At 32.8% G+C, this 27,949-nt stretch overlaps 1 protein-coding gene across 1 annotated transcript; it reads right to left on the bottom strand.

Moving 5' to 3' along the window:
* Positions 1 to 384: 384 nt before the first annotated feature.
* LOC143206812 (uncharacterized) lies at positions 385 to 27,913 on the bottom strand. The gene is made up of 9 exons (XM_076419550.1): positions 27,747 to 27,913; positions 23,411 to 23,493; positions 7,446 to 7,614; positions 7,204 to 7,374; positions 6,803 to 7,148; positions 4,163 to 4,475; positions 3,744 to 3,911; positions 3,467 to 3,683; positions 385 to 761 (listed from the first exon to the last, which is right to left on the bottom strand). Exons 2-9 carry the CDS (start codon positions 23,476 to 23,478, stop codon positions 546 to 548), a joined length of 1,668 nt encoding a protein of 555 aa, XP_076275665.1. The 5' UTR covers positions 23,479 to 23,493; positions 27,747 to 27,913; the 3' UTR covers positions 385 to 545.
* Between the last annotated feature and the right edge of the window lie 36 nt (positions 27,914 to 27,949).

Raw genomic sequence — 27,949 nt, 5'->3', positions numbered from 1 at the left:
GCATGCCCCAGAAAATTGTTTGATTAATATGTCAGTAGTTGTTTGAGCTATCTTTTTTATTTTATCTCACGATATTACCATGTCGATAATATAACATATTTTTTGTCAAGCATCTTTAAAAAAAAGTAAATTTAAAACCTTTTAATTGTACATTATTTAATGATTTTCCAGGTAGAATGTTAAAAATAATATGCACCATATACTTTTGAATAAAACAGGTAAACAGAATTTTAATAGACACAGAAGTTTGCTTTCAGTGTAAGAAAACAAAAAGCCAGTACTCTAATAGATGCTATTATGTTACGATATATTTCACCATAACAACTTTACCCAACACTATAATTTACAATACAAAAACAAAAAAAAACAGAAATAAAACAGCAATTCGAAAATTAAAGTTTAATTATACAGAGCGATACAAAAATATTTATTTTATAACTACTCAATGTGTTATTACTTACAATTTGCTAATATTGTTTTTTGGTGAGTGGCTGTTTAATACAAGTTAGTACTACACTATTAAACTGTATAAAATCATAATGAATTTATTCGACTATTTCATTGCTTGATATTTTGTGTGGACCGGGGCCTTTATCTTTGATCTTTGTCTGCACACTCTGAAAGGTAGATCTGATCTCATCCAAAGTCGATCCCAGACCAGATTTGATGCTATTGAATTCGTGTGAGAGTAGGGAGAGTTTACCCAAGAGGAAATTCAAGTTTTCTTCTACTTCGCTCATGCGTGTGGTCACAGTGGTTACCTTTAAAGGACAAAAATTAATTCAATAAAGTATTTTACAAAAAACTAGAAATGTTTGATGGTCTACATACAAAAACTACTAGTCAAACTTTTTTATGTGGGAAATATATTATTATTTTGAAAGATCTTTTTTTTTGTATGAAAAACTGTGTTTTCAATGTTTGTTATTTTATTTTTTGTTATTAGTTTGAGGCAAATGTGCAAAAACTTTAGTTTTATAAAAAAAAAATGTTGACAATTGCAAAGAGATGGATTAAGTTATTACAGTATTTGAATTTGCTTATATAAACTAAGGCACATGTCAAAATTAACTTATTTAAGATGATATTAAAGTTTGTTCTGGCCTCAAGATTAATCTTTTGGATAACCATTGGATTAAGTGAAACCTACCAACTGATTAAGTGAAAATAATTAAACGATGCTTTATTGAAACATTTAAAAAAATATATATTAAAGTCTCATTTTTACTAACGAGGGTTTTTATCTGGACTGGACCTACAGTTTAACGTGGGCTCCGAACCACAGTCCCCGGTAGTAAGCCTACCGACTGGCCAATGACCAACTTAAAGACCACCCCAGAAGACATCCGGTCTTATCCAGCCTGGTTACTAGCGTGACTGGGATGGTTATTCCTTATTGGATTTTTTACTGTTGTCTAAAGACATTTACAATTACAATCACAAACATAAAGTACATCCGTGCTCCAGCAGGATTCGAACCCACGACTATCGGCACAGTACGAGGACCGTCCCGTCGCATTGACCACTGCGCCAACGAAGACGGGTTATTGAAAATGATTATAGATTATTTAGATTCGTTAAGAAGCTAAATATTGTAATAATTAAATATAATGATGGTTAAATATATGCAACATGTAATTCAAGCACAATGAATAATCTCTTACTGAACACTCGCCAAAAATAATTCATAAAATTAAATGAATTGATGAACATTTACACACAACTACGACTCATCATGAAGTATATAATTATGAAAAATTTGTGGAAAACTATTACTACCTTTAAATTTGAAACTATTTAGTGACGAAATTTTTAATAATTTTTCAAGCACAAAATAATTCGGGTGTTCTAGTCTAGAAATCGGTAGAAAATCTTTAACTCCTTAATAACACCAGGTATACTGGACAGTCATTACCGTTTTTTTTAGAAAAATCTACATAATTTGCAAAAAAAATAAAAAATGTATTTATTCAAACTATTGGCCATATGATTCTATACATATTGTCCATCTTTTAGGCAAATTTTGGATTCATCAAGCCATTTTCAACTTCTTCGAAATTGGCGAAGTGTTGCTTTGCAAACAAATGTCCCATTGATGCGAAAAGTTGATAGTCGGACGGGGCAATGTCTGGAGAGTACGGGGTGCGATAATGTCACATCCAAATGCCTTTAACGCTTCCCTAACCGGTTTTGCTTTATAAGGGCGTGTTATCGTACTGCAAACTTCCCATTCTAAACGTTCTTCGATCACTGCATAGTTCAAATTGATCATTTGTAGTCCGTAGCGACTATTAACTGTTTCACCAGGTTTCAACAGTCCGTAATACAGCATGTCACTTTGCTCTCACCAAACATAGAGCATTGTCTTGCGACCAAAATGATTTGGCCTTCGATCGGCCGGCTTCGCCATGTGATAAGCATGCATTTTTGCGCTTAGGCTTTTCAAAATAAATCCACTTTTCATTACCCGTCACTATTCGATGCAGAAATGACTTTCGATTATACCCTTGAAGTAGCATTTCACGGATGATTTTTCGATGTTTCAATTGATTGTCATTCAATTAATGTGGCACCCATCTTCCTATCTTTAGGATTTTCCCCATTGCTCGTAATCAGTTGCTAATCTGTTGTTGGGATCAGATTTAACGCTTCTGCCAATTGTTTTTGAATTTCGGTTGGGTCTTCATCTAATAACTCTTGAAGTTTCGCATCTTCAATTTTTTTAGTCTAAAAGAACGTTCTTCGTCTTGCACATCGAAATCGCCACTTTTTAATTTTCGAAACGACCTAACATGTTAAGGTTAGGGCATACCGTAAATTTCTACTAGCAAATGATGACTTTTGATTAAATAAGTAACGAAAATATCAGATATGTGCCAAATATTACTATACAAAATATACATATAGTCAATTCATAGTTTTTTAGTACATACGTCATCAAGATGTTTAATGTATTGCCTGCCGCAATTTGTAAATTCGTTTCAGAATCAGACAATATTTTCCTTCTTACTTTATTCTAGTTAAAAAGAGAAATACTACTGTCTGATTAGTTCGAACGCGTAAACGAATGAGCCTGTCAAAGTCGTCCGGTTGTCAGACGTATGCAAAATTCTTGAAAGCAATAGTGATAATGGGTTATAACTCTAATCTATTAATTATTGTGGCTGTATATTTAACTGTAGTTTTAGATGTACTATAATGTTAAAATAAATTATATTTGATAAAATTTTTGTTCAATTAATTTATTTGGATTCGAATTTTGTTGTACATCAAAACCAAACTGAACTAAAACTTAGCGTTGGTGCGGCAACATTGCGACGTTTTGAGGTCACAAATTTAGATGTCGTGTGTAAAAATAATTTTTAATAGACTATATATAAGATACCTTCTGTATATGAAAGCATAATTTTATTTGATTTTCTAGATTGAAATTAAGTTCTTAAAAATGGATAATTTTTTGTTTTACCTTTCCTTTCATGCTATCCATAACGTGAAGTGATCCATCGACGTATGCATCCGTTTGATTCTGAAGCTTATTCAGAGTGTCAGTGCTTACGCTCATTTGTTGATGCATGATGCCGATCTGTCTCCATACACGACCGATTTCTTCTTGAATCTTGGCAGTAAGATTATTCAACGCTCCAGATTCTTCATCAATAATGGATGCCTCAAATGTGTCGAATCTTGAAAAAAAAACATTTAGTCAATCAAATACACAAAAAAATGCGCGCTGGCGGTGTTACCTTTCATTAAATTCCTGACTGACAGATTCAGCACTACTCTTGGCATGCTTTTTAATCTCCGATATAACCTGGACGTTTCCATATTCTATTCTTCGTTTGTTATCCATGATGGCATCAGCAGTTTGCATTATTACTTTTTCCAGTTTTCCCAAATCTTTAACTTCTGTTCTATATATAATAATAACTCATAGAAATTAAGTAAAAGGCATGTATCTTGTGATATTGGCATAATATAGAAAATTATAGGAAAAATACTCTGTTTTAGAAGTACGGATGGTGTGAATATATTATATATTTCTGATGTTAATTTTATCTTGTTATATATAAAAAAAATCCGTATTTATTTTACCAAAATAAGTTATATAAGGTAGTTTAAATTCAAAAATAATATAAATCTTGTCCTACTAAAAATACAATACCTAATATCCTCGTAATTTTTCGAAAAGCTCTCTGTTAATAACGACGTTAGATCCGTTACTTGATTGAATGACAATGTGACGTTATCTTGAATCTGGACCAAATCGGATTTCATATTTTGTACATTGCTTCCTACGGTAGCTATTGCTTGTGATGAATCTGCTGGTATTATTGCTTGTATCTCCGCTAATTTGTGCAGTGTAGTATTACGCACTAGATCTATGTCTGACTTGTCTGGTAAAGCATTTACAGCTGTTTGGACAGTCTTAACGTTAGCCAAAATATCGGTGACTTGGATTTTTTGATTTGCCAGTTCTGAAACATGTTGCTATTAAATACGAATCAATAAAATTTTAGATCTATAGTCTATCAAAAAATATTTTTTACCGCAATTTGTAAATTCGTTTTAAAATCAGACAATATTTTGCTTTTCATTTTATTCTAGATAAAAAATGACACAAAGCTGTCTAATAAGTATGAACGTGTAACCGAACCAGCCTGTTAAAGTCGTCCGGTTGTCAAATATATGCAAAATTCTTAAAAACAATGGTGATTAGAGGCTATAAACCGACAAACGTCGTTTTAATGCTTTACTCGTTTTGATAAATTTCAAATCGCTGCTTATTATTACTCTGATTGAATATTCCTAAGCCAGAGAGAACAAATTGCGTCTCTAATCAGTTACTTTGAACAGGAACAAGATAATGGAGGCCCCGTCTTGCCAGTAAAATAAGAATTTTTACTGTTAAATATTAATTTGCTGCGATTTTTATTGAATATTTTTAGCGTGTTGCTGTTGCATTGTTGCTGCATTGAATATTAGTATGGATACGACCACTGAGATATCTAAAAAACTGAAAAATATAATCAAGATCAAATCAGAGACTAAATATATGAGATGAATAAAAACAGTGAGTAGTTTTTGAATACAAACATAATTTAATACAATTATTTCTGTCTGAAAAGTATTGAGGTCTAATGGAACTTCCAGATATTGCTTTTAAAACAATACAATTTTTAAAAGCATACAATAAAATGAAGGAAGACTTATTGTTTCAATTTATGTATTTAGATGAGACATGGATATTTCAGAGTGGGACCAATATACCCAATGGTCACTCATGGCAATATGATAATAAAAATAGTGTTATGACAACAAAAGTTGATGGAAAAAGGTAAACGTTGGAATAACTGTTGAGTAAGTTTTATTATTCATAACATCTATTAATAATTCATTGCAGATATATTGTACTTCCTGCTGGAAACAGGAATGGTTGATAACACCTTCGGTTTGGATGAACTCGATCACACACATTGAAGAAGAAATTAACATATGATGATGACATATGATGATGTGCACAAATGTTAGATAGATTAGAAATTAACAGCTTAGTTATTCACTTGAATGAAACTTTCTGAATATGACATGATTCAATGCCGCTAATTTCTAAGACAGGGTGATGATACGGGAAACAAGTAAAGGTGATTATATAATTAATATATTATAACCGCAAGAAATGTTATTATAAAGTATAAAAGATTTATGTTAAAATATGTCAGGAGATTAAATCTAAATCAGGATGTATACAGGTATTAACAGAACAAACGAGGGAGAAATACAGTGATGTCAAAATGTCTTTACAAGGAAACACTGTACCGAAGAACACAAGAACGAAGCGTAAAAGGTAAATATGCTCTCCAATGAAAGTAAAATATATTACATGGATATACAAATGTTAATTAGGTGGATTAGGCCTTCAAGGTATACAACCACAAACGCACATAGAACTCTAACTCATAGATGGTAAGAAAAGAGTTCAACGTAAATATAGTCAAACACAACCCTAACCTACAAATTATTATAACTGTATACTTAATTGTAGTCCTTCGATAATATATGCATTGGTTCTACTATAATGTTAAATAAATTATATTTGAGAACAATATTTTTGTTTCATTAGTTTATTTAGATTAGAATTTAGTTGTATGTGAACGCCAAACTGAACTAAAACTCAGAATTCATATGGCAACATTGCGATGATTTGACGTCACACATTTAGATGACGTATGTGCAAAATAACTTTGGATAGACTATACTTAGATTCCATTACTACTTAGATGAGCCAGTCCTTCATAAATTGTCAAATTCGTCTAAATATCTGAATACAGTAAACTTGATAAGAGTTTTCTTGACTTATTTTAGATTTTCTCTGACCTAATAATTTATTAACACCACATAATGTTATCGTTAACACTACATATTTAATCATATAATTTTAATTATACTTTTCTTAAGGCGATATTCTAGTCCAGAAATTTATAAAATTCGATCTTTCCGGTCTTTTAAGAAGATGCCTTTAAGAGAGATTTTTAAAATATCGGAGATATTGTTACCTGTTTTAGTGACGTGGCATTTAAAAATGAAATTTTAAAGGGGTTTTTCCCAAAACCACTTTTTTCGAAACGGTTGACATCTGAAGCTTTAATAAAGGAAAACTGTATTTTTCAAATTTCTAGACTAGAATATCTCATTAAGTATTGCGGCTTTTAACGATAATGGTATATTAATAATACTGTGGTATTTTAATTAGATAGTATCAAATGACACTTTGCATTTATCAAAATAAACCGCGGCATTTTACCTTTTAAGAAGGTTTCTTTCCATTCTTCGTCCTCTTTTGAATTTCTAGGTAGAATTTCTGGAATCTTGTTGTTGTATTCGGCCAATTTGGACTCATATTTAGACAAGAGTAATTCGCTGTTATCAAGTTGCCTCTTAACTTTCTCTAAGCTCTCCGACGATTTGTTAGTAACATTTTTCATGTTGTTGAAACTCTCTTCTCGTATATTGGCCAGTTCGGCTTTCATGTTATTAAGACTCGATGTCATCTTATCCATTCTGTCGATAAATTCTTTTTCCACCTTCGTAAAGTCATCCTTCGTCATCATCGGTTCACTGATGGCTTCTGGTGGAGTTGACAGTACAATCTAAAACTAATAATTTAATAATAATCCTAGAATATATATATATATCGAGTATAACCTTTTGACTTAAGTCTTGATTTAGTTGATTTATAACTAGAGGAAGGTTTTTCTGTAGATCCAGTATGACCTCGTAAATTTTCTGTTGTTGGGCTTGCCGCTCTTTTTCTTCCTTATCCTTCTGCATCAAGATCGTTTCAATTGCAGCCAGCCTTTCATCAATTCTGCTTACCTGCAATTTAATACAACCGTATACCACCAACGCTATTTGTATGAAATTAATAAGCAGATAAATGAACCTACCGTTCCTTTAATTGGATCGAGCATTTTAATTCTTTTATCTATATTGATCAATCCTTTTTTCAATTGATCGGCAACGATCTTTTCCCTGAACTCATGCCTTTCCAGTTTGTCATCGGTATTTCTGACTATGTTCACTATTTGTAATATTGCAAGTCGAATATCTTCGTTTCTGGAATATAATAATATATATAATTGATTTATTAAACCTTTAAAAAAATTATTGAGACTGATTGATCGCTTGTAGCTACCTTGAAGCATGTCGAATTTTAGAGGACAGTAAAATCACTCCATAATAGGTTTTGATTGGCCAGAACTGCATATGCGCAATTGTTCTAATCCAGTCTCACAGCTACGCGTCCGTTTCTATTTACGTGTTATTGTTTACGAGAGTTGTGGTTAAGCAGCCATTTTTAGATTATTTTTATATTCACAACATCTTGTCGAGGTAATAAAATTATTTATTATTTCATAGAGATAATAGATAGATAAGCAGATAATGTGAAAATATGTATACAAGGTATGATTTATTAGTAAAATGTAATCATTTTATAACACTAATGTTATAGATTGCTATCGAACACAGGGATATTTATGTTAAATAATATGAAAACAGATTTGAAGATTATAATAAAGGTAAGAATGAAAAATGGCCCTATTTGTGTACGTTTTTTGTTATTTTAATTCTTTCTGATCTTTCTGATTTTGCAGATATTTAAGATGAAAAAAGCTAAATGTTTAAATGAAGTATCATGAACTTTCAGGATAGTGTAAATATAAGATGTACTTAATAGAAAGCGGTTGCAATAAATTGATAACATAGGGTTTGAAGCTTTGCGTTTTATTATTTCTATCGGTTTATATAACTCCCCGGAGCAGATAATTAATGCAGAAACATTACATCATATCATAAATTTTATTGCAATAAATGGAATAACATAAATAAAGAAAACCTAATCTAAGTAATACACATGTAGAAATATACGCACATACCATATAAATAAAATATTAAAACAAAAATTTGAATCAAAGTAACTTATCTGACATTTTATGTTGAATTGCGCTTTTGTTGCAATCTCTTAATATTATTAACTTCTATATTATTAACAATTTCGATTTGAGATTATTGATTCTTGAACCATTAGATGTATTATCAGGTCATCTAACGAATCTAATAGATTTTCAACTGTTATCCTTCCTAATTAGTGTATGTGTTTTTAAAATATTCTTCAAATATTCTATAACCATATTTGTATTGATTCTGGCGCTTTTTAGGAAGCAATGACCACATTTTTATTACGTCCTCGTCTCTTAAGTAATACCTACTAAAAGATTACAACCATAAAGTAATTATTATTGCTATAGTAATTGTAGCACCTACTTGTCCCGAATGAGTAGTGCAGAAATTCAACTTCATCAGCCTCTTGTAATTTTTTAATATAATGATCCACTAGGTGCATAGATTCAGATGGATCTGTTTCTTTTAAAAAAATTCTCATTTCTTCTTTCATTTGCGCCTTAGTTCGAGATTTTTTATTTTCCTTTTGCCTCGAGTAGTTCAATTCTTTATAACATGCGATGAACATAAGAGCCTTTGTGGTCTGAATCTCATAATGTTATCCATAAAATAATTGGCATGAAGCTCTTGATTAATCTTCTTTTTAAGTTCATTGAATTGAGGTAATCTTCCATATAATGGACGGAAAATAGACGGAAAATAGAAAGAAGTCTGAGATAACGCCTTCGCCAATCGCAAAAAGTGCTATAAATATTTAAAAAAAAAGAAGCAAGAAGACAAAATCCCTCTGCCCCTCCGACCAAGGTAAGCAATGTTGGCAATTTTAATTTAGTTAGATCACAAATAAAGGGAGTAGTCTCTGATCGAGTGCAGTTTAAAGCTTTGTGTAACGATGATATTAACGTAACCCTTAGCAATGAAACGGACTACAGGAATGTAAAAAAGCATCTCATTGAGATGAAGAAAAACAATTCATTCAATAAACTCGAATACCACACTTATCAGTTAAAAAGTGATAAGTGGTATAGAGTAGTCATTAGAGGATTACCGTCCACAACAGATCAGGACGATATTAAATCGGAATTACGGGCTTGCGGGCACGAAGTAGTGACCGTCACGCCTATAGCGAAAAAGGCAACTAATGTAAATGGCGAAAAACAAATTCAAACTTTTCCGTTGTTCTACGTAGACATGACACAAAACGAAAATAATAAAAATATATACGACATAAATTATTTACTAGACTGTAGGATAAAAGTGGAACCTCCGAAGAAAAATAATAATATACCACAATGCACAAACTGTCAAAATCTTGGACACACTAAACATTTTTGCAGTAGGGAACCAAGATGTGTGAAATGTGCTGGTAAACATCACACAACTCAGTGCAAAAAACAACGCAATAGTGTAGCGACATGCGTGTTGTGCAATGAAAAAGGTCACCCTGCCAATTATAAAGGATGTGCAGTATATCAAAAAAAAAAGAACTCCAGCCAAAGAAAATTACAGCAGAACAACGCTTAAGACAAATTGACAAAGCCAAAAACTCTGAAACAACATCTACCATTGAAAATAAAAAAACCATGAAACCGTAAGACCATCGGTCAAAAATATAAACGCCAAAATATCAAATGATAAACAAATTGATACGAAACCGCAGAAAGCTGCGGCCAACGAGCCAACTATCGTCGACATGATGAAATTGCTCAAAGAATTCCAGACTGAAATGAGACAGAAATTCAGCCAGTTTGCAGACAGGGTGGAAAAATTGGGGAAAACTACCCAAAACAAGCTAAAGAGAAACCAAAATGAGTAATTCGTTTTTAAGAATTATAACTTGGAACGCAAACGGACTAAATTAAAGAGTCCGGGAACTAGAATTATTAAAAACAAATAACATAGATATAGCTCTCATATCGGAAACACATTTTTCTAAAAAAAACTACATTAAAATACGGGGTTGTGATGCTTACTGGACACACCCCAGTGAACGGGCTCGAGGCGGAACAGCTTTAATAATTAAATATATACAACAAATAAAAATATACAACATTTTGAACAAGAAGAGATTAAAAATGAAGAAATACAAGCTACGATAATTAGTATCGAAAAAAACGGGGCTGAAATAAATATTGGCGCTATATATTGTCCACCAAGATATAAAATGACACAACAACAATATAAAGATATCTTTTCAAAATTAGGCCCAATTAGGTTTATTATTGGTGGAGACTTTAATGTTAAACATACAGCTTGGGGTTCACGAATAATAACACCTGGAAAAGGAAACGAATTACTCAAAGACATTAACCTTAGAAATTGTAATTATCATTCAGGGCGCGAACCCACTTACTGGCCCACAGACAGTATAAAGTCCCAGACCTGCTAGATTTCTACATTACAAAAGGCATCTCATTAAATCAAATTAGTACAGAAATCTTGTGCGATCTAACATCTGATCACACTCCAGTATTGTTAACACTGGGCGCGACAATCCTAAGAAAAGCAAAAAAGCCTAATCTTACCAACAAATATACTGACTGGGACAAATTCAGATTAATACTGCAGGAACAAATCAGGGTAAAAGTAAGACTTAAAACTATAGATGATCTTGAGCAACAAACCAAACATATAACTGAACAAATTCGATCAGCTGCAATAGATGCTACCCCAGTAGCAAGAGAGAAATCAAAATATGAAGTACTTTACCCCCTCGAAATTAGTGAAATGATAAAAGAAAGGCGAAAAGCTAGAAGAGTATGGCACAGAACTAGAAATGCTGCTGATAAAATTACGTTTAATAGAATTAGTAATCAGACGAATCAAAAGATCAAAGAATATAAACAGAATTGCTTTCAAAAGTATTTAAGTGAATTAAGCCCACAAGCAGAAAAAGATTATTCGCTATGGAAAGCAACTCGAAGATTTAAAAGACCAATTATTCGAGTACCGTCAATTAAAAATGATCGAAATGAATGGGTTCCACGCGACAATGAAAAAGCTGAATTGTTCGCACAATACTTAGCTAACATTTTTCGATCTAATGATATAGAATCTACCATGGATACATCTCCTGTTTATCAACCCGATATAGATCTAAATCTAATTTCTCCACTGGAAGTTGCCACTGAAATTGATAACCCCAATCCTAAAAAGACACCTGGTATAGATGACATTTCACCTAGATTATTGAAAGAACTGCCACGAAAAGCAATCATCATGTTGACATATATACTTAATGCCTGTTTAAGGCTGAAGCATGTCCCGGAATGCTTTAAAGTTGTACAAATAATTATGATCAAAAAACCTGACAAACCTGCAGAACAAGTCGAATCTTACAGGCCTATTTCGCTACTACCTGCAATATCAAAGCTATTTGAGAAACTGATATTTAAACGTGTTAAACATTTGGTAACAATACCAGATTTCCAGTTTGGTTTTCGAAATCACCATTCAACAATCGATCAAGTGCACAGAGTAAGTGCCCTGCAATATTCCTGGATGTCTCACAAGCTTTTGATTGGGTTTGGCATTTGGGATTAATCTGTAAGGTGAGTAAATTGTTACCGCGTAACTATTGTCAATTGCTGGAGTCATATTTATTCGGAAGAAAATTTAGAGTATCGCACGAAATGGCGTTCTCGGCATTTAAAAATATCTCGGCTGGAGTTCCACAAGGTAGCGTCTTAGGACCTCTCCTGTATCTGTTCTACACTGCTGACATTCCAACAACAAAAGAAACACTTCTTGGAACCTTTGCTGACGACACAGTTATTATGGCAAAAGATATATCTCTGCCTAGGGCAATAGAAAAAGTGCAAGTCGCAGTCAATAAAATCTACAAATGGACGAAAGATTGGAAAATTCAACTTAATAGCTTCAAATCTGTCCACGTTAATTTTGCATTAAGGTGGATTGCACTCAATCGGGCATCCATTGCACTCAATGGATGCCCGATTCCTCAAGCAGAATCAGCAAAATACCTTGGAATCCATCTTGACGGTAGATTAAATTGGAAGCATCACGTTAGACAAAAAGCAAAACACATTAGAACCAAAATAAAACAACTATACTGGTCAGTCGGAAGATACTCTCAACTTGATCTAAAATCAAAGAGGTATATTACAATTATAAAGCCAATTTGGACCTATGGGGTGCAAATATGGGGTTGCACTAAAAATTCAAATCAGTTAGTCATACAGCGCTGTCAAAACAAGGTTCTTTTCGATTGATTACCAATGCCTATCGCTATGTAACAAATGAAGAACTGCACGATGGCCTGGAAATTGCGAAGTTGTGCAGGATTTCGCCTTGAAACACGAAAGAAAATTACTAAATCATACTAACGTGGAAGCTATATAACTACTGGACAGCGCGCAGGATGTCAGGAGATTGAAACGAACAAAACCATACGAACTTGTGTGAACATTTAGTATGTACTATTAGTGTAAACTATAGCTATAAGTTAATAATTAATAAATAATTATAATTTTATAATTGAGGAATACATATTGATGTATTTTCTCGCACTCGTCTTGCTTGTTAATTAATCCAAGTACATAGGAAAAGTAGTAATAAATTAATTGTAAATTAAGATTGTACTAAGCGTATCTAATAAAGATGTTATAAAAAAATTATTAATACATTCCTAAACATTCAGTGATTATTTAGTGTATGCAGATGTTAATCATTGAAGTCCAGCATCAAACGTTCAACATTCATTACTTTACGTAAAATATTTTTAGAAAGCTATGGTGATGTTAATTTCTTATATCTAAATTGGAAATATATTGTATAAACTGCTAAGCTGTCTCAAAAACTAAATTGGGGTTTCGTCCAATAAGTCTTGCAATTTATTATCTTTGTCGATTAGATTGTATTCATTGTTTTCTTTTTCACTTTTAAATCGTTTAGACTAAAACTATTAATTGGGATATGACGGAGCAGCATGGTCAGAAGATTCTAAAGTGTTTGATTGACTTTGACAGAAGATTTATTCAAATCTATATATATATATATATATATATATATATATACGCTAAAACTCGAGAACGGCTGGACCGATTTGGATAATTTTGGTCTTTAATTAAATTTCTAACCGCTAACATAACATTTGACATTTGAAAACCAAATAATATGTAGATCCATCTTCTATGTCGATCGATACCTCAGACAAAGAGTGCATCCTTTTATCTTTTTGAGTGACGATTCCCGCTACGTGCGCGAGAACTTCCTTAACTTCAGTGATCCCTGTGTGATAGTGACATTTCAAATTATGTGCTATTTATTTTATTGATTTTTTGTGATAGTGACTTCACTTTGATTAATTACAAGTTACGATGCCGAGGAGCAGACGACCTGACTTAGGTCGTCGCAGTCAATCAAATGTGCGAAGAGCTACCTCACGTGCTAACCGCACTAATGACCAGAGAGAAACAGATCAAGAAAATAGTTGTATTGCTATGTCAAAACTACGTTCTTTAGAGAGTGACAATAAAGTAGATAGCCTTAGAATGCAACGAGTTCGTGCACATTAAACACAAGAACAGCGAGCACGATATAATGAAATTGAGCGATTCCACAGACACAGTGCTCCTGTAATAATGGAACGAGCTGCATTCCACTATGATGCGGCAATAGATTATTGTGCCGATAAATCTGTAACAATTGGGGAAATGACAATAATTTGTAAATATTGCAAGGCGTTAAAATACAGTGGTGAATCTGCTCGATTATGTTGTGCTGGAGGCAAAGTAAAATTATCACAATTGGTCTCACCAGCAGACCCTTTACGCTCTTTAGTTTCTGGGATTGGAAATGACTCTAAGCACTTCTTGGCCAACATTCAGACATATCACAGCTATTTCCAGATGACATCATTTGGCGCTACACATATTGTACAGGACAATTTCATGTCCATTTTCAAGGTATACCATAACATTTTATCTTATTTACTACGTATCTTCATATCTTTGTTACTTATTGATGTACAATAAAGTATTAAAAACATTTTTTATAATATTCAAGTTTGTATTAAAATATACATCAGAAATAATTATTGTTAAACAAGTTTTTAAAAATTACAGATACAAGGACAAATTTATCACTTACTGGGGGCGCTGTTACAACTACCAGATGCAGATCATCAATTTTTACAAATTTATTTTATGGGAATAATCCAACAATGAAGAGAACCATTGTCCAACAATTACAAATGTTTCTTCATCAGAACAATTTAGTAAACATGTTCAAAATATAATGTTATTATTTGCGGTTGTTGTTGGTGAATGTTCGTGGTTCGACATCGTTTAAACAACTGAGAACAGCTAATGGACAGCTGTGTGCGGCTTACCGTGAGGCATGTCAACTATTACATTTACTCGAGAACGATTCGCACTGGGATCATACGCTCAAGGATTCCATAATATCTTCATCGCCGCATCAAATTCGTACATTGTTTGCGATTATCATATCGACATGTTTGCCCTCGAATCCAAAAGATTTGTGGGTTAATTATAGAAATGACATGTCTGAGGATGTTTTGCATCGTGTGCGCCGTCAGACTGTGAATCCTACATTACAAATGACTGCAGAAATTTACAATGAGACATTGATCATGATAGAAGATATGTGTTTATTGATGGCAAATAAAGTATTGTCGTTTTTGGGAATGACAGCACTCAATCGTAATATGCACGATGCATTAAACCACGAGTTGCAAAGAGAACAACAATATGACATTGAAGCATTGGCCGAAACAGTTCGTACAAATGTATTATTAGCTCTTTTATTTATGGATTGAGGCAGTACGAAGTTTGCCGGGTCACCTAGTTAACCAATAAAAATAATGAATGTCGAGAAAGCAATTTTGAGCATTCCATGATTAACGTCTATATATACTGAATAATTCTGTAATGCTAAAGGAAGGACTATCATTTTGTGTAGAGAAACATCAAAAACATTGAATTTAATAGACTTGTTAGGTTGCCTAATAGTTATATAGTCTAATAATTATCATCAATAAATATTATTGGTTAAAATATATGTACCTAATTAACTAATAACAGCTAACTTATATATAATAATCAAAGTCATAATACAAGGTCAAATTGTTGGTGTCAAATATGTCAATTATGTTTTATTTTATTATGATGTTCCATTTACTATAAATAAATGTTAAATAGTGTTATCGACAGTATCTTTTTCTTAGTATTCAATAAGTAACTGTTTGGGTTTCAGTTAATCAGTAATTCTTTTCTTGATCGATTTGCATTGTACAGAATTAAACAATTTTAAATGGATTGAAAATGAGAGAATAAGAAAGAATAGAAGGTCCATTGTACATTTGTTAGCTAAATCACTTAGTTTATTAGAAAGTGTTGTACGGCAAAATTGTTAACAAGAAAATGCAACTAGAATAAGAGAGGATACTCACTGCATGCAGATACCGAGATATTTATTAAAACGCGAAAATTTAATAAAATCAATGGCAATATATGTATTTTGTTATATTAAAAAAAATTACATCTTACATTAGATTTGCTTAGTACAATCTTAATTTACTAATGAATTTATTACTGCTGTTCTATTGTACCTGTACCAAGAAAGAATGCATGCCGCTATTCGTTGGTTACGTTGTGATAAGTATTGGTAATTAATCGTGGAACTTTGTTTTGACAGCGTTGGAATTCTAGTTGTTTTAATGTTTTAGTGCAACCACAGAGGCCAAATTTTATGTTTCATGTATGTCTAACATGATGTTTCCAATTTCACCGAGATGGATGCCGAGGTATTTAGCTGATTCTGCTTGAGGAATTGTGAATCCGCTAAGTGATATAACAGGTCACTTGAAAAGTCTCTAAAACACATTTTTTGGCAAAATTAGTTTCTTTGTTCTACATAATTCCCTTCAAGGGTGATTTGTCCTTTGCTTCAAAATAGGTCTCAGTTTCGGCGATCACCTATTCATTCGACGAAAATTTCTTCCCAGCGAGCATTCTTTTGAGATCTGAGAACAGTAAATAGTCGCGGGTGCCAGATCTGGAGAATACGGTGGATGAGGAAGTAATTCGAAGCCCAATTTATGGATTTTTGCCATCGTTTTTACTGACTTGTGACACGGTGCATTGTCTTGGTGAAGCAGCACTTTTTTTTCTTCAAATGTCGCCGTTTTTCGGCCTTCAAACGGTCCAATAACGCTATGCAATAGTCGCTGTCGATGGTCCTTCCTTTTTCAAGGTAGTAAATGAAAATTATTCCATACGCATTCCAAAATACAGACGCCATAACCTTGCCAACCGAATGTTGCATTTTCCCATGCTTTGGAGCGGGTTCATTGTGTGCACTCCACTCGGATGACCGTCGATTGGACTTCGGAGAGAAATGATGGAGCCATGTTTCATCCATTGTCACATATCGATGCAAAAACTCTTGATCAAAGACGCTTGATCATTTTCAAACACTGCGCCGAATCATCAACTCGTCGTTGTTTTTGGTCAAAAGTGAGCTCGCGCGGCACCTACTTTGCACAGAGCCTTCTCATACCCAAATATTCGTAAATGATATGATATGACACGTTCAGTTGATATCTTTACAGTGTCTGCTATTTCATTCAGTTTCAATTTCTTGGGGCAGTGTCCGGAAACATCAAGGCATCAAGCCATGTTTTTGCTTCAACTGTATTTTTTTCCTTCAAAAAGCAATATTTTATACGTGAAATTCACTTTTATCCATTTTTTTCACAATAACAAAAGTTGTTTCACTCAAAATGCTATAATTCATAAACTAATGATCCCATAGCTGTCCAATTTATACACGCATCTTTTGAGGGTTAGGGCTAACTGAAAAACATATGGTTTTAATGCTAGTAGCGCCATCTATGTGTTTGTTATTTCGCCGTTACGCAAAATTAACATGGGCAGATTTGGAGCTACAAGCTGTACTTGGGCTTGTACTTTTCTATAGCCTTAGCAAATATATATCTTTTGTCATAATAACTGTGTCGGTAAATTTTACAAGTATTGAGAGATCAAATACAGGAGTGATCCGAAGATACTACCCTGGAGAACTCCAGCCAAAATAGGTTTAAGTGTTGAGAATGGCTCTTCATGCGAGACTCCAAATTTTTTTTCGAAAAAATAGCTCTAGACTCCAGTAGTTGACAATAGTTTTACGGTAGCAAATTGCTCATCTTGTAGATTAGTTTCAAATGCCATACCCGGCCAGAAATTTGTGAAATGTCCAAGAATATTGCAGGGTAGTATTCTTCAGAATTTTCAAATACCTTTTGTGTGCTTGGTCGATTCTTGAGTGATAATTTCTAAATTTAAACTGGAAATCTGGTATTTCTATAAATGGTTTAATATGTTTTAATAACAGTTTCTTCAATAATTTTGATATGGTAGCCAACTTACTTACTATTACGTGGCTATTTCTTTAAGTTACATATCTCGGACTTTATTTCGACCAACGGTCGAGTAAGATCTCAATTCCTCAAACGTACTAAGATAAAAAACGAAAATGTTACGTCAAATAAGATGTTAAGGATGATTCTGAATGCCTCCTAGAAATGTCAGAAACAACCATATTAATCGAGTTAAAGTTCATAAAAAAATTGCACATTATGCAACAGTATCAAGATTTATAATTAAAAAAGGTCCTCATACCACTCCCGAGTCATCGCGTCCAGAAATTAAAAAGCGCCCTTTACTCATCCTTTTCTTACCACAAGCCCGATTGCAACCGATTAATTATACACTGAAAGTTCGAATAACAAGATCCAAAAAAATACAGAGTTGATGATGCAATATGATTTTACGCCAACAGCGGGAATACGGAAGTTCCTTTTATGAAAATTTCGGGTAAAATCTAATTGCATCTCGATGTATTTGGTTGTTTCTGAAATACCATGGGTTATTCAGAATCATGCTCATCATCTCTTATTTTGGAACATTTGCAATTCTTTGATATTGATCGGTTTGAGACCATACCTACTATTTTTTACCATACATCATATTTTTTTAGTCTGATTTTTCTGCCTTGCGGTGTGAATAATATAACTCGGGAAAAGTATGAAGACCTTTTTTAATTACTAATTGAAATGCTGTTTATTTGATCTACACGGAAAAGGGAACAGTGCTCTCCATCCGCCATAGCACTTCACAGTGGCTTTCTGGATTTGATCTGACTATGTTAAATCGAAGTCGTCGATCAAAATTAAGTCCGAGGTACATATTCAGTAAGGGAGCGCTTACTGTAGAAAATTATCAGTTGGTTTTTTTGTGGATTTATTTGCATTTTCCAAAATTTGAACTATTTTATTTTTAAATATAATAGTTGCTCTTGACCTGCAGTTTTATGGGAATACGACACATATTAAGTGCTGTTCAGTTAGACTGACGTTTTGTTTTATTCGAGACACCATTGAAATCACAATTTTTAAAACGTCGTAATTTAACACCCCTTTGGGAATGGAATAAATATAATTTTCGGCAAATTTGTATTGAACCAACTGTGACAATCCCAGTCGTATCCTATAATCTCTGTCGCCCTCAAAATTTATCTATCCCAAACCCGAAACGACGTCAGCAAGAATCACTTTGCAACAAATTTACATTATATACACAAATTTTGAATCTACTACAACAAAGTTCTTCTCGGAATTGTGATCGCATCATGTTATATTATAAATGAGGACATCCACTGAGACCTAAAGCTGTCGGTCAGCGAAGAAATTAAATTGTTTCCCCTTCAACTTTATCCATTAAACGCTAATTTTGGATCTTATATCCTAGGTCTGGATTTTAAGAATATTTTTTTCTTATTCCAGATTGACCAGCTAGAACCAAATAGTCTTTTGCTGATGTCGCTTCGGGTTTGGAATAGAGAAATTTTGCGGGCGACAACGCAAACATACTGGACATCCTGGGATACGACTGGGATTGTCGTAGTTGGTTTAGCATCTAGGACTTGTGGATGGGTAGGGATTTGATCAAATTGTTTTCGTGTTCTAAGGCACCAAGGGAGAACCTTACACTAAGTATGTTCATGAAACTTTTCACAAACGGGATGCCTGAGTCGAGGTGAGTGTTCACGTTCCTCATAAACCATGGGTCATTGAGTAAGGCGCGGACTTTTTTGGACTGGAATACTTGGAGTAGTGCAAGTTGTCTCTCAGATAGGTACCTGTACCACACCTGTGCTCCGTAGAGGCAGACTGGACGGACTGACTCGCGTTGTGAGGGATTGCTTTTTTCTGCAGAGGAGTGGAAATAGTAGGCTGTATATGCCGCTGCCTTTGTAAAGCTTTTGTAGAGCTGACCATTGGAACCTGCAGTCGAACTAGATACATAGGTATGATACCTTCTGGAGACAGGGGATAGAGACTTTTTCGATTTGGAGGCGATAAGCGCGGGACTCCTTACGGTGGAACAGAATAGCCTTAGTTGTGCTCAGGTCAATCTGTAGCTGCCAGAATTTGTACCGCGCAATCGCCTGATTGGACTTGGAGTCTGTCGCGGATGGCGTTGGGACTGTAACCGATGGTGAAGAAGGCTGTGTCATCCGTATAAAATGCTGTGTATGAATGTTTGTGAAGTGGGTGAAGTTGGGAGCACCTTGCGGGACTCAAAACGAGAAAGGATCTATCGTCCAAGAATGAGTGAATCAAGGAGATTAGGTCATTCGGTAGACCTACTTGGTTCGCTTTAGAGACTAGACAGTTGTGCCATGCTTGATCGAAAGCTTTAGAAACATCTAGAAAGATAGCTCCAGCTTTGCGACCTTTTATAAGTGCCTGGTGGATGATTGCTGCGATGCTTGATGAAAGCTTGAATATTCGGGATAATATGGTGCGCGTCAGTGAAGCTATTTAAAGCGCGTAATAACGCTTTTTCGGCAAGTTTGCAAGAACAATATGAAGGAAAAATTAAATAGTTTTAATTAAATACTAGTTGTAATGTGATTTTTAAATAAAAAATTGCTTGGCGGGCAAAAACAAATTTTCTTTGTTGTATTGTGACTGTCGATGAAAACTGCATTTATTGTGACAAAAATATGAGTTCAGGATTCACATCGATTCATAGCAACTTCTGATGATCACTTGATCATATCGATGCAGCATAACTTAGCTGGCACGCAGTTTCGAAATACTGAAGCAATGTGAAAATGAATCTATGATTATATCACTGCCAAACTAACATCGTTCTTTCACGGTATCGCCATATTGGCAAAAAGATGGAAAAAGTTGTGTAAATTGTATAATTTTCTTTGTAATAAAATTAAAGTGATAAATGTTCAGAATACATGCAAGGATCTAAATCAATCTTATTTTCAAAAAAATCTTACAATTTAGTATGCTATATAATCACACCATTACACATTTTTAAAAATAATTACAAAGTGCTTTTTATCTAAAAAAAGTAATTTAATAAGAAGTTTAATATTAACTGCACAATTTGCAAGAAAACGTCCATCAATTTTAAAATAGGCCGACACATGTTGCACTAGAACGAAAAGACCATCTGTAGTATTTATTTTACTGCATCTTTTATATTTAGCCGTGATATAATCCGTTGTTATTTTAAATGTTCGAAAATGTTATGGTTTTAAATGTATTTCCCGAAATCCAATGGCCATCTGGAGTCAATGACCATTGTAAAATTTATAGTTTTGGGTGTATGGATTGTGAAAAACCATAAAAACATTATAATTCTGACAAGCTGTTACTATTTATATCTTTTAGCATTCTGGTGGGTCCCCTAATCCAATTCCAATAAAAATGCCAATAATATAAAATTCGTGCACATGCATTATAAAAAAAAATTGGTTACAACACAACGGTAAAATAATTAATATTTTAAAGTAAATTAAGGTAGATTTTTGTATTATATTGATAGAAACTGTACGTAACTTCAAAATTAGATATGAGGATCTAATCAAACCAGTTAGAAAGGTCCATGTAATTGATACCAATACCAATGTTTTTCAAGAAATTAGATGGGCAATATATTCCTTATATTCAAAGGAGCATATTATTATAAGTCATTAATATTGATTTTATGTTTAAGTTACTGAGTACATTTACTGTCTCTTATATATAGTTTTTCATAATATTTGTAATAGTATTTTGTGAGTTTTGTATAAAAATGTAAAGGCAAATATCAATAGAGCATTAAATTATATAATTATAAATTAATTATTTAATTGATCAATATATATTTAATATTAAACACATTATGCAAGTATGCATTGCACAAGTATGTAATGGCAATGCAATATACAATGGATGCCGGCCGCGTAGAAATATATCGATGTTAGGATATTTCGATAGTTTTAAAAATATCCCTATATTGATTTGGGTATTTCAAAAATATATCGAATTTTTTTTGCAACTTCTAGAAAAAAATATGGATATTTTACAAAATATATATCGATATTTTTAAGAAAAAATATGGATATTTATCCAATGGGCCGATTTACCCGATATAAAAAAATATCGATGTTCTTTAAATATTTAATTTTTTTTAAAATATATTTTAAAGTCTCCTTTTACCAACTATGGGTTTATGTGGACTGGGCCTAAAGTTTAACGTGGCCTCCGAACCACGGTCCTCAGCATTAAGCCTACCGACTGGCGAGTGACCAATTTAGAAATCATCCCAGAAGACATCCGGTCTTACCCAGCCTGGTTACTGGCGTGACTGGGATCATTTGCCTTGTCGGATTTTACACTCTTGCCTAAAATATTCGCAAATTTTAAACAATCACAAACATAAATTTACGACTATGCCCCAGCAGGATTCATCGCCTTTACCACTGCGCCACCACCACCACTATTTTAAAAATTGATATTTTTAACGAATCTTTAAAATTAACTACCATTTGTGTTATTAAACATGTGTAATTTTTTTGAAAAAAATTCGAGAAACCGCCTAACAAAAATCAATAACATCGACCAAATTATCGATATATTTTGGGCATCTACAATGTAGAACTAAATTAATAATAGTGAACAATGTATCTGCTACTAATTTCATATAATATATATATTTGTACATTTCAGATTTTGTTACAGTTACTCATGCTATACGTTTTAAATTGCCGATGCCATACCAATAGTGTAATATTTTCTGATAATTTTAATCTTCATGATAATTGGAATTGTTTAATAGAATAACATTTTTGAAGTATAAAACAATAAACTAGACACAAGGGATGGTGCAAAACCTCGATATGTCAAACTGTCAAGAACGTGTTATTTTAAAGCATTTTGTTACGACGCGTACTCGTTAATTAGCAGATGTTCTCTTTTAATGTCCAATCCCGAGGATAAAACAGTTGTTGGTCTGTTTTGATAAGACCCAAGAGTTTAGTTGGTTGATGGCGTCTGTAAGACGGCTCTTCAGAAATCCATTGGGAGTATGTCGGGGGGTAAACGAACTGAATATTTATTTTTATACGGATAACCAGAGGAGCTTCCCGTTTAGTTGTCGCGTATTTTTAGTTGGGCTATCGGAGAGGCTATTTGCTCTGCGAGTCCCCATGAAGCTACAACGACGTTATTCTTGACTAGAGCGATTTACGAGGAACGTCATTTGCTGCCAAAAAGATATTTTGTGCTTTTCCGGCATAAACTAGTTCACATCGTTTCTTTTTTTCTACCACTAGACATTTAGTAGAATGAAGAAAGGAAAGGTTTTTGGTAGTTTACAATTGTTCGTTAATTAACTTGTGACGTTATAATATAACATTATCGGTACTATGGCCTAATTATTATTAACTTCATTGCCAATGATTGTAATAAGAACGAAACACTAATATCTACAGATTTATGTTGTTGGTGAATAAATATTTTTCTTATATTAATACATTTTAATGATAAAGCGTGGACGTTTGTTAATTCCTATATTAATGATTAATTTGTTTGTAGTAATTGAATTGGTATACTTACGTGACTGCTGCATGGACCACAACCATGTGCGATAACAGGAAACAAATGGGGAACACTTTCATCAACATTTTTGCCGTGAAACACTGAAATTAGAACGGGATTATTACGACTCTGATTCGAAATATTAACGGAACGTTTTGCTAAGTAGTGACAAAATAAATATTTAAGTCCGATATAAGTCGACCGGTTTGACCTTTTCATACAGGGCGAATGGTAACGATGGTCTGCATGCTTGTACAGACCGATTTGTTCCGATCACTATTAAAGATAATTTTTATTGCTGGCTGAGAGACTACAAAGTTTCGGACACGGAATCAATTGCTTAACAAGGTCCAGTTGACACAACTGAATAATTTTACGGTGTTTGTTTACGGCTAGTCTTTCTTGGTAATGATAAGTGACACTGAGATAATGCACGTGATTATACAGCGTCCCAACTATATCATTTCAAGAAGGCGCACACTAATTGAGATGCAGAAACAGATATTTTATTTTATTTTGTCCATTTTCACTTATTGTACCGAGAAACTAAAAAATGTATCACATTGTATTTTTAGTAAATATTTCAGTAATTACCTTTATATTAATAATAAACGAATTGTAATATTTGTTATTTTAAATATTACTTTATTACTTTTAATTAACTAAAAAATGTTCATCACAGAGTATCTTTGAAATATATAATACTACCGATTAAGTATGTAAAGTCTTCAATGAAGAAGTTTATCATAGTACAATTAAAACAAGCAAATTTATTAATTTTTAATGATCTAAATAATCCTTGTATATTGCCTCGCGTATGAAGCAAACGATGTCTCAGAGATGTTGTTTTATAAGGGCATTATAAACAGAAAAATCCTAATATCAAAACACCAGTTTGAATTTATTAAGAAACAGTTAATAATTAATCTGGCGCATAGAATAAAAAATGGCACTGATGAAGCACTTATGAAGATAAAAATAAGGGCTACAGAAAATGTTACTATAGCAACACACTGAATTAATACAATCTTATATCACAGCCAGAATGTTTAGAATCAAACGAGAATATCATTCAACAAAAGATACTAAAGTAGGTGTACTACAAGGAAGTGTGTTGGCGCCAATGATTTAACTACTTTAAACATGTAACGTACCATAAATCAAAAATATTATTATGGCTACATTTGCTGATAATATTGCGATTCCTGATATCGGTGACGCTAGCCAAGAAGAAACCCGAAAATTATAACAGGCCAGTGACAATTTAAATAATTGGAGCCAATCCTAGCAAATAAAAACTAACCAAAGTAAATATGTGTATGTGCAGTTCATGTATAGTTAGAGCGTAGAAATATCAATAAACAATACTATATAAGTTCACGTAGCAATAATGTTCAGTATCTCGGAATGAATATTGATGCAAAACTTCGCTGAAAGGAATATGTTAAAAAGGAAAGGAAATAACTCGAGTTGAAATATAGGAATATGTATTGGTTAATTCAAATAACATCAAAATTATCAGTACATAATGAATTACTAGTATAGAAGCAAATATTAAAACCTACAGAATTCAATATTCCGCGAAGAGTAAACAAGTTTTTTAAAACAAGGTCCTAAGAAGCATAATAAATGCACCCAGATGTTATAATACATTACAATTATAATACAGACCTTCAGATACCGACGGTCGCTCAGGAGATCAAGATAATCGTAAGGAGGTATGCAGACTCCAATTTTATGTTAATATCCAAGTATTACAACTCTTGGATGACACCAGTATATGATACAGACCCAATAGAATCAAACCATTTGATTATATGTAGTGTAGTGTAATGAGGTGCATTTAATAGTAAAACATCAGTGTTAATACATTGTCATCAGTTAATACATTAGACTAGAGATTAATTTAGGACCGACAGATCCTTTTATAATCTACCTAGATTTAAATAATAAAAAAAAATTATACGGACAGTGAAGTGAAGAAAGTAATTTTCTTTTTGTCATTAATAGTAGTGACTCGTGGAGTAAATTTATCGACAAAGAAGGTGATTCCAGTTATTTTTAATAGACGATTTACTCTTTATTTATTTTTATTTATTTTATGAAGTTAAAGTTAAAGTTTTAAACGTTCTACATTATGGCTTCATTTATTCAATGAAGCCATAATGTAGAACGTTTAAAAGATCTATAGAACATTCTAGCTGTAAAGGTAGCGCCGTTTTAAATATTTTGTTTTTTTTATTCCGAAAAAGAGAAAAATGTGGCGTAAACTCATCGAAAATTGGGTGGTGTTTAGAGTGATAAGTGCTTCAATGAACGTCAGTGTCTTAATTGGTTTACACATTTTTGTTTCGAAAATTTCGATGGCCGCCCAGTCGTTGAAATAGTCGATGAAATTCTTAACACTATCGAAGGTTTTATTTGTGAACTGTTGCTGAAATTGAGCCATTTTTAAGGCGTGCTTAAGATGTGCGAAAAAATAAGAAGAAGAGGAAGAAGAAGTCTGGATAAGCTACACAAAGCTGATGTATTTGATCGAATTGGAAAGGAAACGATCATCATGGGCTGCCCAAACCATTAGTTAGACTATCTCTTGTTAACAACTAATGTCAGTGAAGTTGGCGATTAAAATAACAGATAGATCTTTATTAATTGGATAAAAATTGACAGGGGTTGGTTGAACGTGATATCTCAAGTTGTACAAAACTGATTTACTTGAAATTTTGTCTTACGTTTTCTTAGTTAGCGCTTGGATTCACTAGAGTAAGAATTTTTCATTCAAATTACTAGAAAAGTTGCAATGGTCTCAAAGACTACGCACCATTTTTTTGAAACTCCCTACTTGTATCTTTAACATTTCACTTGTTTTTTGTTGTATGTACTTTACTATTAATAAATACTTAGTAGAAAATTGTTAATAAAAATATTGTTACCTTTTTTATTTCACTTGAAAAAATATTTAAAATGCATGCCTTTAGAATGGAATACCCCTTAAATAGAGACTGTTTACCTGCGAACCAATAGAATTGAAAATAAAACTCATTTCACTGACAAACTAATCAGAATCAGTGGTGGATAAGCCTGTCTTAGGGGGCACCAGAAACAGCATGAAAAAAATGTTTGCTATCACACTTAATAATAATGATAAAGAAACCAACCAAACAAAAAATAACGGAGAAGTGCTCTTGAAATTTATATTAAAGCATGTAAATTATGACGACGCAAAATAATTATATTAGTTGCATAAAAAATCATGGATTGTTTCAAGTACTCAGATATCGTCATCATTATAATAATATCATACATTGAGAGCAAAATAATAAAATATTTTTTTTCTGGATCAGAAACTTTCTGCATTGACATGGTCACTATAAAGCCAAAATTTAAATGCAACTTAATACATACGACTGTGTCGAAAGACAGTATGATCGTATGACAGTATTATCTATAGAGTTTGTTATATTTTGTTCAGTTTTTATTTCAATTGTCTAGACGTTTTTGTCCCAACACAGAAAATAAATTAGTTATAATTGGTATTCTTTGCCTTTATTAATTTTTTGAAATCATTTTCGGAACTATATTTCATTAGATTCATTCAAAAAAATTAAACCGTGTTGTAAACTATAGACTGCGGTATCATTCAATTTTCTTATGTCATATCGTTTTACTGATACTAATTATTACCAGACCTTCCTGTATCAATAATTGATTAAATTAATGAATTGTTTTTGTTTTTTTTCTCTCTTTCTCGAGCTGATAACCATTGAACGTTCTTAAATTAGCTCTTATGTCAGTTGTTTTAGCTGCAGTGTAATTAATGATCACAGTCTCTCGATAGTCGGAAATAAAAAATACTCAAAACTGGTTCATCAAAAGAGCAAACTTGTCTTAAAAAGTATTTTCTATCGCGTAACATACAAGGGTCTGATGATCCAATTCTTTCTTTGTCAACAGAGTGGCCTCTATGACCACTTGACATTTGGTGTAATTAATTTTATATTAAATTATGTTTTATTTAGAGTAATTTCATATTATGCGAATATTATGAATATAATGAAATTTAGATTCCTGAAAAATATTCAGATACTGATTTTCAATATATTGAAATAAATCTAACATTTACTGGCGTTCCACGAATAAAATTTTATTAACTAGGATTTTTTAATGTAAAGATGCACCTTAAGTATATTTAACAAATATTTATTAAATTTTCATAAATCAAAAAATTTCCATTGTGAAAATCTTTACTTATATATTCAACGCAAAATTACAGTTCCACTAAATAAAGTGCATGCATTTTTTGTTTTTAATAAACTTAAATAATTTTTAACAATATCCTTGTAAATAAACTTACCCTTATATAATTATAACAAGTATATTGTTCCAAATATACAACACAGTTGGAATACCAGTATTAGAACTAAATCATATTAATGCACCGAAAGGCGCGGAAGAACTGGAATAGCCTAAGTTTATGCCGGAGAGTAACTATTTTCAGAATCGAAAGTTTAATTTTAAAACCTCCCGCCGTAATGTGGCATAATAATAATTTTTTTG

This window comes from Rhynchophorus ferrugineus, unplaced genomic scaffold (assembly GCF_030347505.1).
Source record: "Rhynchophorus ferrugineus isolate W39M unplaced genomic scaffold, kcgeb_rfMv2 rfM1, whole genome shotgun sequence".
In the NCBI taxonomy this organism is placed as follows: Eukaryota; Metazoa; Arthropoda; class Insecta; order Coleoptera; family Curculionidae; genus Rhynchophorus; species Rhynchophorus ferrugineus.
Note: the sequence above shows the minus strand (reverse complement) of the source record. Positions and strands in the feature narration are given on the sequence as shown.

Excerpts from the sequence above, each read along its gene's own strand:
- LOC143206812 (XM_076419550.1), bottom strand. The coding sequence starts at position 23,478 with ATGTTGATGAAAGTGTTCCCCATTTGTTTCCTGTTATCGCACATGGTT. Across the intron at positions 7,375-7,445 it reads TCGATCCAATTAAAGGAACG|GTAAGCAGAATTGATGAAAG; the intron begins GTAGGTTCATTT and ends ATTAAATTGCAG. Across the intron at positions 4,476-6,802 it reads GAAAGAAACCTTCTTAAAAG|AACTGGCAAATCAAAAAATC; the intron begins GTAAAATGCCGC and ends AACATGTTTCAG.